We start from the raw sequence: 17,391 nt of genomic DNA on the forward strand, positions 1-17,391 counted from the left end.
CCGCTTCACCCCGCCGCGGTGAGGTGGGAGTCGGGTCGTGGTGGGGCTCTCGGCGGCGCCGACGCCCCTGCGGCGTGGGGAGCGCAGGGCAGCGGCGTCGCCGCGATTTGGGGCCTGGCAGGGCTATGGGTTCTCACTGCTTAGCGTCGCTCCGGGCGCGGAGCGCTTGAATATAAAGAAACAAAGACAGCTGCAGCGAGAAGTAGCAGCTGCGTAGCGGCTTTGGGGAGCTGATCGCGGGTGATCTCTGTCCAAATTCCATCTACGTCCTGCTTTAGGAGGCTTAGGGCACGTCTGTAAGGATGGCGGGATAAGCCTCAAGCCCGCAGTAGTCCCCCGGCTGCCTTAGGGCAGTTCGGGCTAGAGCGGGCCCGAGCCGCAGTTGGGAGTGGCGCGGTGGAAAGACTGGGACTTTAATCCAGTGCCTGAGCACTCAGCTCGCACCTTCGGGACTGGTACTTCCACCTCAGCTGAGATGTGCTCCTCACTGGGGATACTGCTAACAGGTTTTAGGGTGAGTACGAGTAGATCAGCATAAACTGGGGATTAGCAGCTTGCAGCACACAGATTTTGAATGTCACACAGCAGAGCGAGTAGGCAGGGACCAGAACATCTTGCTTCCCGTGGGGTTCTGGATTCAGCTGGAGTGCCAGCTTTGGGCAGAGATGGGTATGTTGCTGATAAGCCCTGGCAACAATGACAGCACTGTTKCAGATTCACTTCTTGCAAGTCCCCCAGGATTCAAAACAAGTCTTTTGACTGTAGGCAAGTCAGAAGCACTTAGATTCATGTTGTTTCATATGGGATTTTCTGCAAAGATGAGATTTCTAGTTAGATTAGTCCTTGTAAAAAACTGACAGGCTGAGGTGGCTTTTACCTATATCTTTTTTACTGAGCGGTGCCAGTGGGGTGTGTCAAGGTTAGTTTCTTCTTTTCTGTTAGGGAATGTAAACTGGCACCACTGTGCATAGCAAACCAATGACCAGTATCAATCCCAGATGAGTGTTTTCGTCATTCAGATAAAATCACTCTCCTTTTTGTTCCCCTACAGACACTTTCTTTTGCCTTCTGCATACAAACTTCACATTTTTTTGCTCTGGCTCTGGCTCCATGAAATTTACTTTTTTGGCTGATAGAGGCACAACTTCAACAGGAGTATGCGGAGGTCCTCTATCCTTCTTGTCCCTTTCCAGACCTTGCTGGGAGAATGAAGCACTGTCCTAGCTGGCAAAATCTCCTATTCTCTGAGCAGTGCTGTGACCACTGAGTCATTGCATGCAAGGACTGATTGTAGGCAGATATACCATTTACATATTTTGTTGAAGGGAAAGGRCTGCTGCTAACTTCTGTCTGAACAAACTTTTCAGTTGGGCTGTAAGTCTGCCTGCAAGATTGGGTATCTTTGGCACTTTAGGGAAAGTACTTCTTATTGGTGGATGTAAGTGTAGCTTAATTTTGAGTTGAATCCTGGATCTCTAGCCAGGAGAAATGCAGATCTGGTCATGAGCAGAAGTATTGTGGGAATTTGAAGTATTAYGTGAGCTTGACTGTTAAACACAGAAGTGTTTAAGGACATTTTTATGGGCAGTCATTTCAAGAGCTCTATTAAAGATTCAGGTCACAGTGAAGATGAACCTTTGCTTGCTGTCAGTATGAGGTTTTGCATGTGCTCAGGAGAAAAGTGTCAAGCTCCTGGTCAGCCATGCCAGTAGATGTCATTCAGTCTGGACAGGTGTCTGTAGAAATCTGTTAGACATCTAACAGTTGGCACCTCCAGCTTAGGCATTCCATTAGAAGATGATGTGAAGATCTGCATTTTGAACTCAGCTAAGTGACAGCTGGGTGCCTGGTTATTTTGTGGATTTAGTATTAAGCTTGTATGTGGAGTCAGTGGTGGTCTGAATTCAGTTGTTCAAGTCTTGAAGACTGGTGCTCTAATCAGCAGAWAAGATCTATCTCTGTGAGATGCATGAATTTCAGCCCAAAGTCACAGGTTTGATTCCTATCTAAGCTAAAAGAAGACTTTCATTTATTTAAAAACATCATGTATTGGGTTCACTAAGATGTTAAATTATCATTAATGTTTCATTTCAGTTTCACTGTCTTTCTCCTGGTCTGGAGGAAGACCAAACAAATAAACTTTTCTGAGGTGGCTCTCCGGGTTTACGTATGCATGTCCGTATCCATCCATATTAAATGACTGGCAGGACTGGGACCTTACACTGCAGCAGCCTCTTCTACTTATGCATCAAATATAGTAAGGCTGGGTGTTGAATAAAACTGCTGATTTAATAAGAATATATTTTGATTAATTTATGCCACAATTTACATAAAATGAAAGGACTATTTTAAATTCGTGCTGAAAATAGATCAACTGCCACTTGCAGTCTGTCTACTTCCAAAATATCCATTGTGTTTTGTTCTCAGAGTCTAAGTTAGTTAAAATTAGAGCCTGTAGAATAGAGTAAAAATAATAAATAAAAACTTYGGAGACGAGAAGGGCAACACAGAATTGTTATTTCCTTTCCAGAGGCAGAAATAGCAATATATTTCTGTAAGAAACTTAAGTTTTCAGTTATTTTTGCTCAGTGAGTCTTCTCTTGGTTGATAAATTCTTGACTTCTGTGACTAAGGTTTGGTCTTTTTTTTTTCTAGGTGATACCTAATGATGAGAACCTACATAGCATTTTTCCTGAAGTACCTTTTGTATAGGTAACAGAAATGCTGGTAAAATTAACTAGTAAACTGTACTAAACAAGGCACCAGACRATAAAGAGGCTGTACTGCAAGCTTTTATCTTATGGAAATGAGGGAATATTTTGAACCGAGTAGTGTGTCAGTGAAGGTCTCTGTTAGGTAAACCTGTAAAGCGGTGGCTCAATGTGCAGCTCTGTTGCTGTCACTGTTCAAAGCTCCTGATTTATATCCGGAGTACAATTTTATGAAACATAATTAAGTAGGAAGAAAARAGCAGGAATAAGATATTGTGAGATAATCACACAACCAGGTCATTACCAAACATCAAACTGGATGCAGAGGCCTAAACAGCCCATCCATAGAACAAACTGTTCAATGGTTACAACCATAAAACTATTAATCTCTTATGTATTCAGCCAGCTTTGGGAGTATTAGAATCATAGAATCAGTAAGGTTGGAAGGGACTTCTGGAGATCATCTAGTCCAACCTCCCTGCTCAGCAGGGTCACCTAGAGCATGTTAGACAGGGTTGCATCCAGGCAGGCCTTGAATAAATAGACATCAATAAATAAATTGAATAAATTAGACATCAATATAAATATATTAAATATAAATATATTCTAGCTTTTGGTTTTCAAATCTGACATTCAACTGCAAAAAATGAAGTCAGATGGGATAACTATTTTTTTTCTTTCTTTAAAATAGCAATTTCTGAGGAGAAGGAAAGGAAAAAATAGTATTCCTTTCTCTGTCAACTAGTATAATGTCTATATAAGAAAAGCTAGGCTATGTAAAGAGATTAATTTAATGCAAAGTTTCATCCTCTGTGCTTAATATTCAGTAGGCAAGAGTATGACTTGCTAGGATTATAAAGGTGAAGAAAAAGCATAAGCATGTTTTAAATCGAGAAAAATGACTTTTCACATCATTTGAAAAAGATGAGTAAATGCTACTGTATCGCTGATACTGTCCGGAAGAATAGTGATTCCTCAGGATTTTGGACTAAGAAGCCTCATTAGCACACACACACCCCTTTTTTKKGGGGGGGGAGGGAGGGAGGAAGGATCACCATCAATTTTTCATGGACTACAACCCACTCTTACCTTAGATGCAAATACAGTGGCTTCCACAGACCTACTATGAACCATGTACTATGGTGTCTCTGCATGGACTACAAATTGGGATTTGGCATTATAGTAAAGCTCCCAATCTGCAGTTCTACAATAGAGGCCAAGCTTCATGGAAAACATCCTTTGGTAAATTCAGGAAGAGATTAACATAGGATTTACTACTGTCTTCTCTGTTTCTTGACTTTTTCCATAGGAAAGCACGATTGTTTAGCTTTTAAATAGTCCCTACTTACCAGAATTGGTATTACTTTGAAAGAASTAAGAATAGAGTCCTGAGAGCTGATCTCAGAACTATTTCTCTGCTGAAATTAATCATGGACTATACTAGAAGTGGATGGCCTTATGTAGACAGAATAAGGTCAAATATATTTGGTCCAATATTTATATATTGTATAATTTGATTGTGTTAGTTTGCAGAAAAATAGGAGAATATCAGATACCTTTCTATTTCAAAAAATGAAAATTCTACACTTTAAGAAGAGTATGTATTGCTAAAATTTCCTCTCAACTGAAATCAAAATTAGACATTACAGCCTAAGTATTCTGTGCTATATRTCTTCTCAGTCTTTCTATCATCTGCATATTTTTCATCCTAACGAAGGCTCATTTTTATGGTAATAAATAATGTGATATTCAAAATATGAATTTTCTAAAATTATTAACGTGCTCTCAGTACTGATGTAATTCAGATATTTGAGTTCTCTTTCAATTCCTACTATGTATCTTCCAACCTCCTCCCCAAAAAACTTTTGAATATTATTTTAACTACCTTTTCCATTGAAATGCTCTTTTAAACCTGAAAATATATCCTAAATTTGATTCTGTTCCAAACACTTGTTTAGCATAATTGACTGATGGACACCCATTTTTAGACCATAGTTTATTACGATAAAAATATAAATGAATCCTCTGTGGAATTTTCTAAGATTTCTATAGAGGAAACGCAGTACCCTCTTTGTATTACAGAGTAAGCATGTATTCTAATCCCAGCTTTGCTGCTAACTTTCAACTGTAACTCTGGACAAGTCACTATCTTTCTGCTGCCTATTTTCTTATTTTGTAAAATAGGCTAATATTAACTTGCCACCCAGTAATTTGATAAGACTGAGTGAATGTTTGCAAAGTACTCTGGGAACTTGAGATGGAAAATTTTATTAAAGTCCAAAGCACTGTTAGCCAAAGAGGATATTTACTGTAGGTTCTTATTTTACGGAGTGAAATAAAAGTGTTGAAGTGTATAACCAGATGACCAAGACTGATCTATAAACTAAATGCAGGAGACATTTTTTGACCTTTCAACAGAAATTATATAAGCACTCTTAGGTTATAAATAGCTCTTTGTTTTCCTTCTCTTTGTTTAACACTGAAAAGAAACACAGGGTTAGTTGTTTGTTATGAAGAGATAGGGTAATGCTTTAGAGTGGAAACAATTGTTCACTGTTCTTTATTTATACAGTTCCTATAATGTTAGGAACAAGCATTTGTTGCTTTTCTTAGCACTTTATCTTCAAAAAGCTGCAGAAATAAAGTTTCTAGTTCTGAAAATGACAACACCAGAAAAAAGAAAACATAGACTAAGCCATTTCAAGTATGAAAGTTACTTTTCTCTTTCCTGATTTGATCTATGACTGAAGAACAAAAAAGTTAATGCTAAGTTTATTGTTAAGCTGACACATAAATACTTGCGTGTTATTTCCTATTTTTATCATAAATCCTCAAAAATAAGACATAGAATATGTATACCTTTTAATAAAAAACTCTATATAAGCTTTAGGAAAATGACACTGAAATCTTCTGAGGATGAGATGTGCATGCATTTATATGTGTGTGTGTGTGTGTGTATGTATATATACACATGTATATGTATATATATACATGTATATGTGTATATATATATACATACACACACACACACACACACACTTTATATTTCCAAATATGCTTATTTTCAACAATGGCCATTTCCTTATGCCATCAATAACTTGCTTAACTAATAGCAGTGTTTAGCAAACAGACACTCCTTGAAATTTTATCCTAAAGTCAGGTAATTGGGATCAGGAAGAAAGCAAAAGTATTAAAATGCTGTTTACCTTTTTATTATTATTATTTTTTGTGCCCCTTCTTGTCATGTTTTCATTGGGTTCTATACTATGGGAATAATATCCTTCATGTTATGATGTACTTGAAGTAAACAGCTTTATTTTTTGCCACATTTTGTTTCTTTTCAGTCTTTAGTCATCAAAAGCATTCATTTGCTTTGTAATTTTTTCACTCAGAGCAAGYATGAGCTCTAGCAGTAAATTGGAATAAATGAGGTGCAGCAAAGAGTACAGAATTAGGCTGCCTGAATAAAAAGGGATTTATTTAAGAAACAGCCATGGTGCAGTGTTGTAACTCTCCCTAGGCTACTCTGAAATGCACTGGAGACCTTGGTTGCTTCAGAACTGAATCTGACATCTCAGTTTTAACTCCCATTTCTTACACTTGTATCAAGAAGACATCGTAGTACTCATAATTCAGCCTGTGGAGTTTAAGCAAGTTAAACACATGGGGTCAAATTCATACACAGTGTCAGACCATGAGTGTAATAGAATTACACAAAGGACTTTTTTTTCTCAGTGTTACTTTATTTCATGGTTCTTTTACATAGTGAATTTATGAGTTTATGGAGCAAATGCTTCTCAGTGAAGTAGGTTAGTAGACCTTGTTACTTGAGTACATTACTTAAAACAAATCTTCAAGAGAGATGTTGGAAGTACAGATTCTTCCATGCAGTCTTCCAGTTACTGAGGAAAGAAAGTTGTGTCTCCATAACAACTCAGTTATGGGTTTCTTTGCTGAAACTGTCAACAAGATGCCAACTAATGCCAAATTTGATACCATTTTTGTAATGTGGGCACTTGTCCACAATGAACTGGGCTGAGGCCAGCTATCTAACAGTATTCTCAGGATAAGAATTCATCTTTCAGATGCTGCTGGCTGCTGCTAGATTTTCATTAGTAATCACAGGCCTTCTCTTACGATCCAGGCTCTCARAATCTTACTGGATTTGGAATGTTTCCTGTAACTTATCTGTGGGCCAGGCTCCATACACCAGAATGATTGTATTTTGGCATTGTGAGGTGAAAAGTGTAGCCAGGCATGAATTTGCCATACTTTCAGTTAGGAGAGATGCTAACCTTCAGAGAGATTAGCAGTTCTTCTCTCTCTTCATCTGAATGATTCCTCAGCATAGTTGAGGAAAATACACTGTTCTTAACTTTCTGCTGATAACAACAATTTCTGCTAAAGCAGAGAGGAATTCCAAGATGAGGCATTGTCCTAGCTGAACTCCATTCTTGTTTCTCCCACAGATGCTGTGTGGACAAGAGTTAGCTATTTAGCATCTGTATGCATACTGTATGTATTCGATTTAATACACTCATACCTTGCAGAGTGTCATGGGCCTCAATTTACTTGAGTGTGTTGAAGATGAACTGAGATTATTGCATTAAGAGTGTTGCACATGTGCCAGATGTGTGAGCAAGCACTTGAGCTCTAGGATGTATCATGATGTGGGGGTCATGTTCCCTAAATAACATTTATGAAGGTTAATATCTGCATAAATGCCAATATAAAGCACCAGCTGTAAGCAGTAAGTTAGATTCCTGCCTTCGGTTCTGGAATTTGGAAGTGCCCCGGCTCTGCGTACCTAAAGTTGGGTGGAGGGAGCACATCCCAAAGAACAGTGCTCCCACCGTTAGACATCCACGTGTCCCCGCCTGGACTCTGCCTTCCTCTGCTTCGTGCAAATCTGATTTCATGTATTTAAAGAGATGTTGAGTTTTGCGGCTGCGGGGCCCTTCGAGGCCTGGTGGCCACCGCTGCCCGCTCGCCCCGGTGCCCGAGCAGTGGCACGCCGGCAGCAGGCCCGGCCCCTCGGCGGGCAGCCGGGGCCGCGGGGGGGCAGGAGCGGCCCCCCGCGCCCCTCTGCTCCCCGCTGCGCATTGGCTGCGGTGGCGGCCGGGCCGCGGGGTGCCCCCGCGCCGCTCACCGCCGTCCCTCCGTCCGTCCTGCCCCTTCCCCGGCGCTGTCAGAGCGCCTCGCCGGGCGCTGCGCGGCGATGGAGCGACGAGCAGCAGCGGCAGCCGCCAGGCGAGGASGAGGAGGAGGAGGCGGAGGAGGAGGAAGGGAGAGATTAGCGCGGCGGCGGCTGGCGCAGAGGCGCGGCTGAGCGCTCCGGCGGGAGCGCGGGCCCCTGCGGACCGCGCAGAGGGAGCGGCGGAAGGGGCAGAGATGCGGCTGCTCCCGCCGCGCTGCTGAGGGCGCCGCTCGCTCGGCCGGAGGGGAGGCAGGCCAGGCCGGTCCCTCCCGCGGGCCGCCCCGCGGGCGCCGGGGCTGCCTGTGCAGCGCGCTCCTCTCGCGGGCGCCCCAGCCCGGAGCAGAAGCCGCCGCCGCCGCCCCTCTCCCCTCCTGCGCTCTTCCCACCATGAGCGGGGCTGTTTTCACCTTGTAAAGATGGCGGTGTGGGATCGCTGCAACCTTTAGACTAATGACTGTCAGAAACATCGCCTCCATCTGTAATATGGTGAGTGCCCGGGGCAGGCGTGGCGGGCCGGGCCGGGGGCGGCACGGCACGGCACGGCACGGCACGGCAGCCCCTCTGGGTAGGCCCTGCTGGGGCCGGCGCCAGGGCGGCCGGCGGCCCCCCTCTTGGGCGCCGGGCAAAGGGGGCGACCGCATCCCAGCCCCGGCGGCGGGGGAGCCGACCGCGCCGCCTCGGGATGTGCCCGGGCTGCAGCTCCCCACCGGGCAGCGGCCGTGTCCCGAGAAATTTTCCTGGAGCAGTGCCGGGAGCGGGCTGGGGATGCCGGGCCGGGCACTCGGCCGGGCCGGAGCGGCGCTGGCCCCGGCCTGGCCCCGGCTCACGCCTTGCAGCCGGAGCCGCAGCCTGCCCTTCCTCCTCCTGCTGTAAAATTCGGCTCTGAATCCACATTACCTCGGTGGCCCCGTTTAACACTCCTGGACAGGAGGTCTCCCTGGGTTATGCAGACCTTCCCTGTGGTCGCATGCTGCCAGGAGCTGCCCGGGTTACGCAGACAGTGCAGACACTTGTTTAGATGTGGGACTTGCTTGGATGCTTTTGGAGCCAGATGCTAGGTAGTTGCTCCAGGAAATCTTTGCTTTAGAGTTAACATCAGGGTTTCTCTTGCACTGCATGCCACTCGGAGGACTGCTGTTTGTAAAGTACTCTTGAAGCAGTTAGCTTTCTACAGTCATAGGCTAGGCAATTAGGGAGGAATGAGGAACTGTTAATATTCTGTGTTGAGACTGCCGCTTTTATCCCTATGAGCAGATGAAAGGACACTTCCTTCACTATGTGCTTAGGTCTAATTTTATTCTTGACTTGACAAGGTTGGAGCATCTGACATTTTGAATTTTTCAAACTTTTTGGTGAGGGAAGGGAGAGCTCAAAGTATGTCTATCAGAGGTTTGTTAATACAGTGAGACAGTAACAAACTTGTCCAAGGCATGAGAGAGTGCTAAGTACCCCAACGCAAACAGAACAGGAGCTTATTTCCCAGCATTTTGTTGTTTTAGTCTGTATTTTTCCCCCTTATTTCCAGGTTCTACAAGAGCAGCTACATGCAGTTGTCACCTTCCCTCCATGTGGTGCCCCAGCATGCCCTGTGCTGGCAATGCCACACATACCATTCATCTGCCCCGGAGAACGGAGCCTACCTCTAGGGTAAGGCAACACACAGCCCCAGAAGCCTGGCTCCTGTGGGTCAGCAGCAGTGGTCTGGGGGTGGGGACACAGGCTGTGTCAGCCTTCTTCCCCTCCATGTGTCCRGGCTCCCGGAACAAGTGGGCTTGTTCTTTCGTTCCTGCCAGATGCCAAGAGCATCCTGCACACAGTTCTGACATATAGCTCAGTCCTTCCTTTGGAACAACTGCTTTGACACACACAGAGGGAGGGCTGGATTTGGGCTTACAGTAAGAAAAATAAAGCCAGATTCTTTGGGGTAAAATAACTTGAGTTCTCAGCTTTCTTCACCAACAGTAAGTAGTTTTCTAAACTTTTCATTGTCCTTAATAAGCTTCAGTCCCGTGAGCCAAGGATACTGCAAAGAAAGATTTAGGAAACAGTACAGCACTGAGGAGGAAACCTGGACTCAAACCTACCTTCCTTTTTAGGCAGGCTCTAGTTTCTATTGCTGATGAATGGTAGGTGTGATGTCCTGCMAACTGCTTACTAGAGCACCACATGAAGGGGAGCTGGAGGCTGGTTGATAGTTGTAAGACATTAACGTGGCTATAAGGTATTACAGCCTCCAAGATTTCTCTCTTGCATTCTTCAAAGAGATGCATTATAGATAGCATACTTCTCCCAAGGCCTGAACTGACCCAGAGCAAAACCATTGATGTTGTTTTGATGTCTGCTGCACAGACACTGATAGCATATCTTGAAAAAGTAGCACCTGCAACACTGCCACTGAGTGGCACGATGACACTAAAGGGAAGAATTAAGAGTCTCTGGCAGAAAACTGAAGACAGTTTTGGCTCATTGTATCAGTACTGGTGATAGTGGGTGAAATTGGTTTAACAGTACCAAGGTTTTAAAGTTATGTGTTCCTTGGGCTCTGCATAGTTTGCTTTTAGAGATTTTGTGTTATGCTGGTCACATGTAGTCTCTTCTGCATAATGATAAAGACAGGAAGTACTTTCAGGAAGAGCAAAGCTGAGATTTTCAGAAAGTTACAGGAATTTGGGGGGCTTTAAGAGAAACACGACCTATTGTAGTTATTGGTAGCACTGTGTCATGACTCCCCTGTGAATGAGTCCATTTAGATGAGGTGGTGGGCTCTAGTGGACTTAGGCTCAATGGACTCTAGAAGAGCCTAAGGCAACACGGCATAAGAATGGGACTTTGGAAGGTTAGAGATATATGCATTATATTTGCATAAAACCTGTATATTTGCAGTGCTATTTTGATTTAGGGCATCTGCAGGTATCTGCCAAAGATACTAATTGCCCGATCTTGTTCCTGCACTGTAACTTAGTGCTTGAAGAACTGAACTAACAACAATGGATGACCTAATAAAGAGCACCTTAATTCTTAGGTGATTTAATGTATTTTGGTATATAACGCAACATGATAATATTTTTTCAAGTATTTTAATGTAGTTGAATACAGTAATGAAAAAAATCTTCTTTTCCTCTTTTTCCTTTTGTGTTCCCTTTCCATTTCAGGATGTTTAGAGAGTTGTTTTTCCTAACCACTTTCCAAAATGGATAATGCTTGGCTGGGATTTTTTGTTTGATTGTTTTTTGTGCTGATGTAAGTGTTTGTCCTTTGCTGAATGCAACATAGGTTTTCAGATTTCATTTCACAGGTTTTCATATATTTTCAGAGGCAGTCCTCTCTTGATGAAAGTTTGGGGTTTTTTTGAGTATTTTCAAGTCCTGGAGGCGAAAAGTTAGATGAAATTTAGCTGGGTAAATATGGCTCAAGAGTGCATGGCTAGGCAGTGTTGTAGGATGTGTATTTTCTACTTAATTGTCTGCCAGAGGTCTAGTATCTCCAGTCGTAATTTTGGTCTCCTGAAGGTGATGGAGGTTCAGCATTTTCCAGAAAGAGTCAATGTAGTGAAACAAGGGAGAATTTTTAACTTGTTTGCAAAAGAAATGGCTTGTACTATGTATTCACTGGATAAGTGCTCATATGCTGAGCCTGACACAGTAGGAGCTAGCCAGTAAGAAAACCGGTAAGATATAAACCTTGTACCTGGTACATGATTTGGAGTAAAACTTCAAACCCACAACTTCTAGAATTAATCAGCAAAACTCCTTTGTTGTCTTTTCCCACTTTTGTCCCCCTAATTATAATAATACTCTTAATTGTTATTCAGTGACTTGGTAAATGAGACCAAAGACCTAGTATTTGTTCTGCTTGGGGAGGGTGGGAGGCACCTCTTCCTGAAGGAATCAGTGGGACTCTGAAATGGGCACAGTGGCCACCCTCACTGAAGATGGAGGACTAGTCCCAGAGGTGCTGCTCTTAATCGGTCTTTCAGACACTGGGAAAGTTCACCTGCTATGTCTGCACACTAGTCTGGCCACAGGAGGTGTGCGGCAGGCACTTGTAAGGTCTATCTACTATATCAAATCAGGAATGGTACAACAGATGTGAAGAASCATAGGATGCGTTCAAGAAGCACTGTTTTAGAGAATACCAACACCTGGTGTCATGTAACTCTTGCGGGCAAAAATTAGGGATGTATTTTTAGCCCCTATACTTGCATTGAAATCTTCGTTGGTATTGTTTCTGTGAGATAACCCAGATGACTCGAGTACCGAAAGTTAGTTCAAAGGTGGATAGGCATGTTGTCATTTTAAGATTGTTGCTTTCTGAAATCCTCTGCAGTGTGATTCTCTGTTGATGAGCTCTTGATTCACCCTTGAGCTCAGAATTAAGTTCATGCTGCAGCTGTGACCTAGGGAATATTACTGTTATGTGCAGTGCATGACATCTGAGCATTTCAGAATGTACTGCTGTATAATTTACAGAAATGGTTAACACATTTGGTGGACTGTATTCTTACTAAATTTCTTTTAATGTTCTGCTGAAAACATATATAAATTTCCTCTTTTGTAATTCTGTAATAGCATTTCAAACAATCTGATCTGCATTTCAAAATACTCTGTCAATTTAATGAACAATGTATTATAAACACATTCAGATCTCCTCTGATAAAGGTATAATCTCAGRTACATCCCAGTTGCTTCTCTTACTTGTTGTATTGGTGTCCTTTGAATAAAAAAGTGTRCAGAAGTTCCTCAGATTGATTTTATTCTTTATTAATTGGGATTTCTTACCCATGCTTCTCATGGTCTTCATGAGTTTCATAGTAGTAGGTTATTTTCTTTAGGCTCTAGTACCAGGAGTTATATGAATACTGGAGAATTTCAGCTCTCATTTTAAAATGAAAAAAGGCTTCTAGCCRTCCTAGAAATTATAGAGAAAAACTTAAAAACCTGAGAGGTTCTACAGTCAGGAAGCAATAAAAATAACTATTTTTTATGTTATGATTTTAGAGACTGATTGCAGGATTTTTTTTGAATGCGGGGGATTGGAAAGATGAAGACTCAAACTCGTGGATTTGGAAAATGTTAGAAGCTAGAAAATACAAAAATTCTATTGCTCTAAAAATAGTCAAATTCTGTTTTGTACAATAAAGTGTTYGTGTAATACAGAATTTATTACTACAAATTTTAACTAGATTTATTCATATAGACATTCCACAATGCATATTTCCTCAAAACCTTTCAAACTTCTTCTCRGAAGGAAAGATTATGGCAGAATTTTACCTGCCAAGACAGTAGGCCAGCTATCTGAAGATATATTTAGAATCATAAAGGACCATGAATTTTTACATCTGAAAAGATTAGTTGCAGGCAATTTAAGCAATACAGTTTTAGAAACATAGTCTCAAGAGCACACAAGACAGAAGCTAATGCAATGCTGGGAAAATATAGAGAATGTGAAGTCTAATTATTGTTACATCTTGTAAAATAAYGAGGAACTTGCAGGTATGACTGACAAACAAGTACTGCACTAACAAGCAGAAAGTATTTCATCAAAGACAAGCAAAAGTTTGCAAAAGATACTTTATATGCCTTTGGGTAGAGGAATACAAACTGGAAAACATCCAAGTATAAAATTTCCGATGTATAACCTGGGCTAATGATTGGAGCTTGCGTGAATACCTTGTTTACGGCTGAAGCGATTACCATGTACCCCTAGCTGGTTAGAAGATGACAAGCACAATAGGACAATACACAATACTCTGCAAAAACTTTGTGTTTCCTTTAGATGTCTGTAATCTTTGGCTTCAAGCTGATGAATTAAGAGCAGGTGAGTGTTATGCTAAGTATCTTCATAAAGGAACCTCTTAATTACAGCTCCACAAGGCTGAGAGAGTCAGCTTCATGGAAGAGATGGAATTAGAAGCAGATTCTGGAGCCTATTTGTGGGAGTTGAGGCCCTGATGGGCCTTAAGAGCCACTAGAGTGTAGCTCATGGTGGTGGGAGAAGCAGTCCGCAAAGTTCCTTCTGCTGATCTTCATTTAGCCTCAGGGAACTGTCCTTGTCTGGCTGTTTGGTAGATGCATTTCTAGTGAAATTGTGTACATTTATGCTTATTATGTACACTTAACATCATAGTACCATTTAACATGGTACTATTGGGGAAAAATGGTCTTGCATCTCCACCATCTGGGCTTGATTGTAAACATGTTCCTGCTATGCTGTCTTTGCAGAGAAGGCTGCCATGTTAACAGCTTCAAACCAGTCATTATTGTGTGTTGTATATTGTGGTTATTTCATCTGATTTCACAATAAATCTCCTGGGACAATAGTGATTGTGGTGGTCTTAAGACCAAATTCCCTGACTGCCTGTTGAAGTTCCTTTGATAAACCATAGAGTTATTAAAGAAATAAAAAAAGAAATAGAATTGGGGTGCACCTCYACAGATCACCTACCTTGACAGAAGCAATTAAACCTATGTTTTTTCTGACACATGTCTAACTTAAAGACTTCTGTTGGTGCTGACTTTGACATCTCTCTAGGCAGTCTAACCCAATGATTCAATGTCCTTATAACTAGAAAGTTTCCTAATGTCTTTCCTGAATCTACATTGCTGTAATTTGAGCTTCCTACTTCTCATGCTGTTCCTTCAGATGGAGAACAGACTAGTTCTTTCCTTTCTTTAACAGACTTCATATACTTGAAAATATTCTTAATCTTTTCTGCCTTATGCAAAAAAAAAAAAAATCAACCTTTTTTTTTGTGGATCATTTTTCTCTAGAGTTCATTTTTTCATGCCTTCTTTTGGACYCTCTCCAGTTACCTCTCTCTTTCTTGAAACCTAGCACCCAAACCTGGACACAAAGTCCTGTCTGAAGCCTTGCCAGTCGGAAGTTAAACAGRAAAGTTACTTCAAGCAATCTGTAGATTTCTTTCTGTAAGAATTTCAGTATATTGTCTATATTTTCTTTGACATAGCACGGCATGGTTGATGCTTATTCAATGCATAAACCATTATGGTCTCCAGCTTTTTTTTTTTTTTTTAAGAACTTCTGTCTTAGTCAGTTGTTTCCCATTGTGTATACGTACAGCTGATTCTTCTCTTTATGTGCAAAATCTTGCACTTTTCTTGATTGAATTTCAACAACTTCTAGAGGATTCCTCTAATATGTCAAAGATCATTTTGAATTCTAAGTCTGTTCTCCAACAGCCCTCACAATTTCTGTTATCTTTAGATTTAATGAAGGTATTCTATATTGTGTCCTCCAGGTTATTAAAGAGTTCTCCAGCTGGTGCAACTGTGGTGGAGTCTAGAAGGTGCCTTGCGCTTAGAATGCTCTGAGGCRCCACATATGTAGTCCGGATGGCTCAGTAAAAAAATGCCTTTGAAGAAGTGATATTCTGCAAGCAAATTTCAGTCTCTTTCTCTTGTGAGTCCATCCTGAGATTATGTGTTCTCAAGAAGGAAATTGGCCAAAACGGAATGTAAATTCTACTCATTCCACCTAAGCTAACCTAAGAACAAATAATTTGGGAATGGAGACAGATTGGGCAAATTTTGAGTTTTGATTTGGTCACAGAAACTTAAAAGTTAGTATTTTTAAAAAGTTGCTCATGAATTTAGATGCTGAACTTGTAGCAAACACTTCACTAGAAGCTCACGTCCAATATGTGGTTGCTTAGTGCTTTGAGAAAATAAAGTTTTTTTTCAGTTACATAAAACTGAATGCCTTAAAATCTTGGGTACAGTGCTTAAGCAGTTCAGGATTTTAGGCCTCTCAGTCTTCATCTGTTTCTTGATTGTTACCAAGAAGCTGTGTTACAACACAGTGAAAGAGCTGCAGTTATTTATGGTGTATGCATCTGTGATTAGAGATAGTTCAGTGCATCCAGCAAAAAACAAGATAGACCTCTCCTTTCAAGCTCTTAGAATTTGCTGAATTGATCAGAACATTCTTTAGAGAAATGCACAAAGATAATTTATTCAGATACATTGTTTTAAATCACCTTTCGTTAAGAAATATGATGATACAGTGGTTTTAAATTATCAATATGCTTTTACCGTCTGCTATGATCTCTATCTTTTTATAGCACCCTCTCTTCCATCTTTTATTTTGTGGGAACAAGAACTCCAAGGAGCTCTGTTGGAGGAAGACTAAAACATTTCTTTGTAGAAAAAAGCTCATCTGACTAAATAAAATCATCTTGTGGAACTTACATTTTTATGAAACTTTAGAAATTACAGAAACATTTCAACCTTGACATTTATCTTCTATGAATTTGGAAGGAGCCTATGTAACTTTTCTTAAATAAATGGCTCTGTAAGGTTTAGATTATTCCTTTCTCCCCCTGGCCCAGGTAATGTATCGTTACCACTTTTATTGTCATCACAATTTAGGATATTAAAGAGATGTATTTCAAAAGATGCATGTTGATCTTAGAAATTTTAGTCCTTATAAAATCCTTCTATAATCAGTGGGAGGAGAGAGGTCAAACTTTTCCAGAGGACTGTTCAGGTTGACTGAAACAGGAACATAGATACTCACTGTAGTTTGAGAAGAGAGAAAAAGTCTCCATGATGCAGTTAAAAATTTCTCAAGCTAAAATTGACTTCTGTCTCCCAAAATTTTAGATGTTTTTTTAACATGGAGCAGGGTGTATTTGTTTTGTGGAAAGATGAGATGCTTGATACAAACTCCAACTTGCCCTTGTTCAGCTGGAGTAGCTGGTTCGGCTGTTCTAGCCCCTGTGAAAGTTGAGGTTGTCCCTGGGAAGGGGAGGTCCAGCACTAAAGCTAGGTGATGTGTCTGTTGAAAATGCTTGCACCTCTATAGCACAATATGGTATCTCTTGCTGTTTTGTTATCCTCTTTTTCTTCATATTGCTTCAGGGATCTGAGTTTGAATTTTATGTAAAGTTGCTTCCTCTTCTTCCAGTTATCCTTCACTGCCATTTGTTGGACAATAGGCCTACCACATCCTTCTCTGTCTCCCTTTTCTCTTCACTCCCATGCTGTGTCTGTGTCTGCTGTGTCTTCTGAAATTCTGAAACTCAGGCTGCCTGGCCCTGAAGCTGTTTCTATTTTTATTCTAATTTCTTTGCTACCAGTCCCATCATCACCCTTAGTTTGTTTTAAGTTTTCATWTTTTCCCTCCAGGAAACAACTCTATTTCTAGCACGTTGCTCTCACTTGCCTTGAATACTAAGACAAAAATATCCAGTTTGCAGCTGTATATGGTCTGAAGCCCTTCTTTGTGGACCTACCATCTCCTTTTGCGCATCAGTTACTCTTTATATATTTATTAAATCTCTTTTTTCACAGTTTAATTTTGCATATGTCTTCTCTTATATTTTTTAGCTTTTATTGTGATGACRTGTCTTTACTATTTCTTATTTTCTATTTTATTGTTTGATGGTCACACATACTGTGCTTCTGTTTATTGAGAGGATACCTGCTTGACAGGTTTTCCACAGATGACTTAGGAAACTTTTTC

The 17,391-nt window shown here is 41.2% G+C and overlaps 1 protein-coding gene across 2 annotated transcripts in view; it reads left to right on the plus strand.

Moving 5' to 3' along the window:
• Positions 1–7,966: 7,966 nt before the first annotated feature.
• USP46 (ubiquitin specific peptidase 46) overlaps positions 7,967–17,391 on the plus strand; it is a 32,557-nt gene continuing 23,132 nt past the window's right edge. Inside the window, exons 1-2 of one of the 2 annotated variants that reach the window (XM_085322887.1) lie at positions 7,967–8,394; positions 9,434–9,555. In XM_085322887.1, coding sequence (XP_085179013.1) covers positions 9,475–9,555 — 81 coding nt within the window. In that variant the 5' untranslated portion in view covers positions 7,967–8,394; positions 9,434–9,474. The remainder of the gene's footprint in view (positions 8,395–9,433; positions 9,556–17,391) is intronic. The other variant, XM_085322888.1, reaches the window with a different exon arrangement.

The sequence above is a fragment of the Rhea americana genome, unplaced genomic scaffold (assembly GCF_003343005.1).
Source record: "Rhea americana isolate MKP2758 unplaced genomic scaffold, rheAme1 scaffold_8, whole genome shotgun sequence".
In the NCBI taxonomy this organism is placed as follows: Eukaryota; Metazoa; Chordata; class Aves; order Rheiformes; family Rheidae; genus Rhea; species Rhea americana.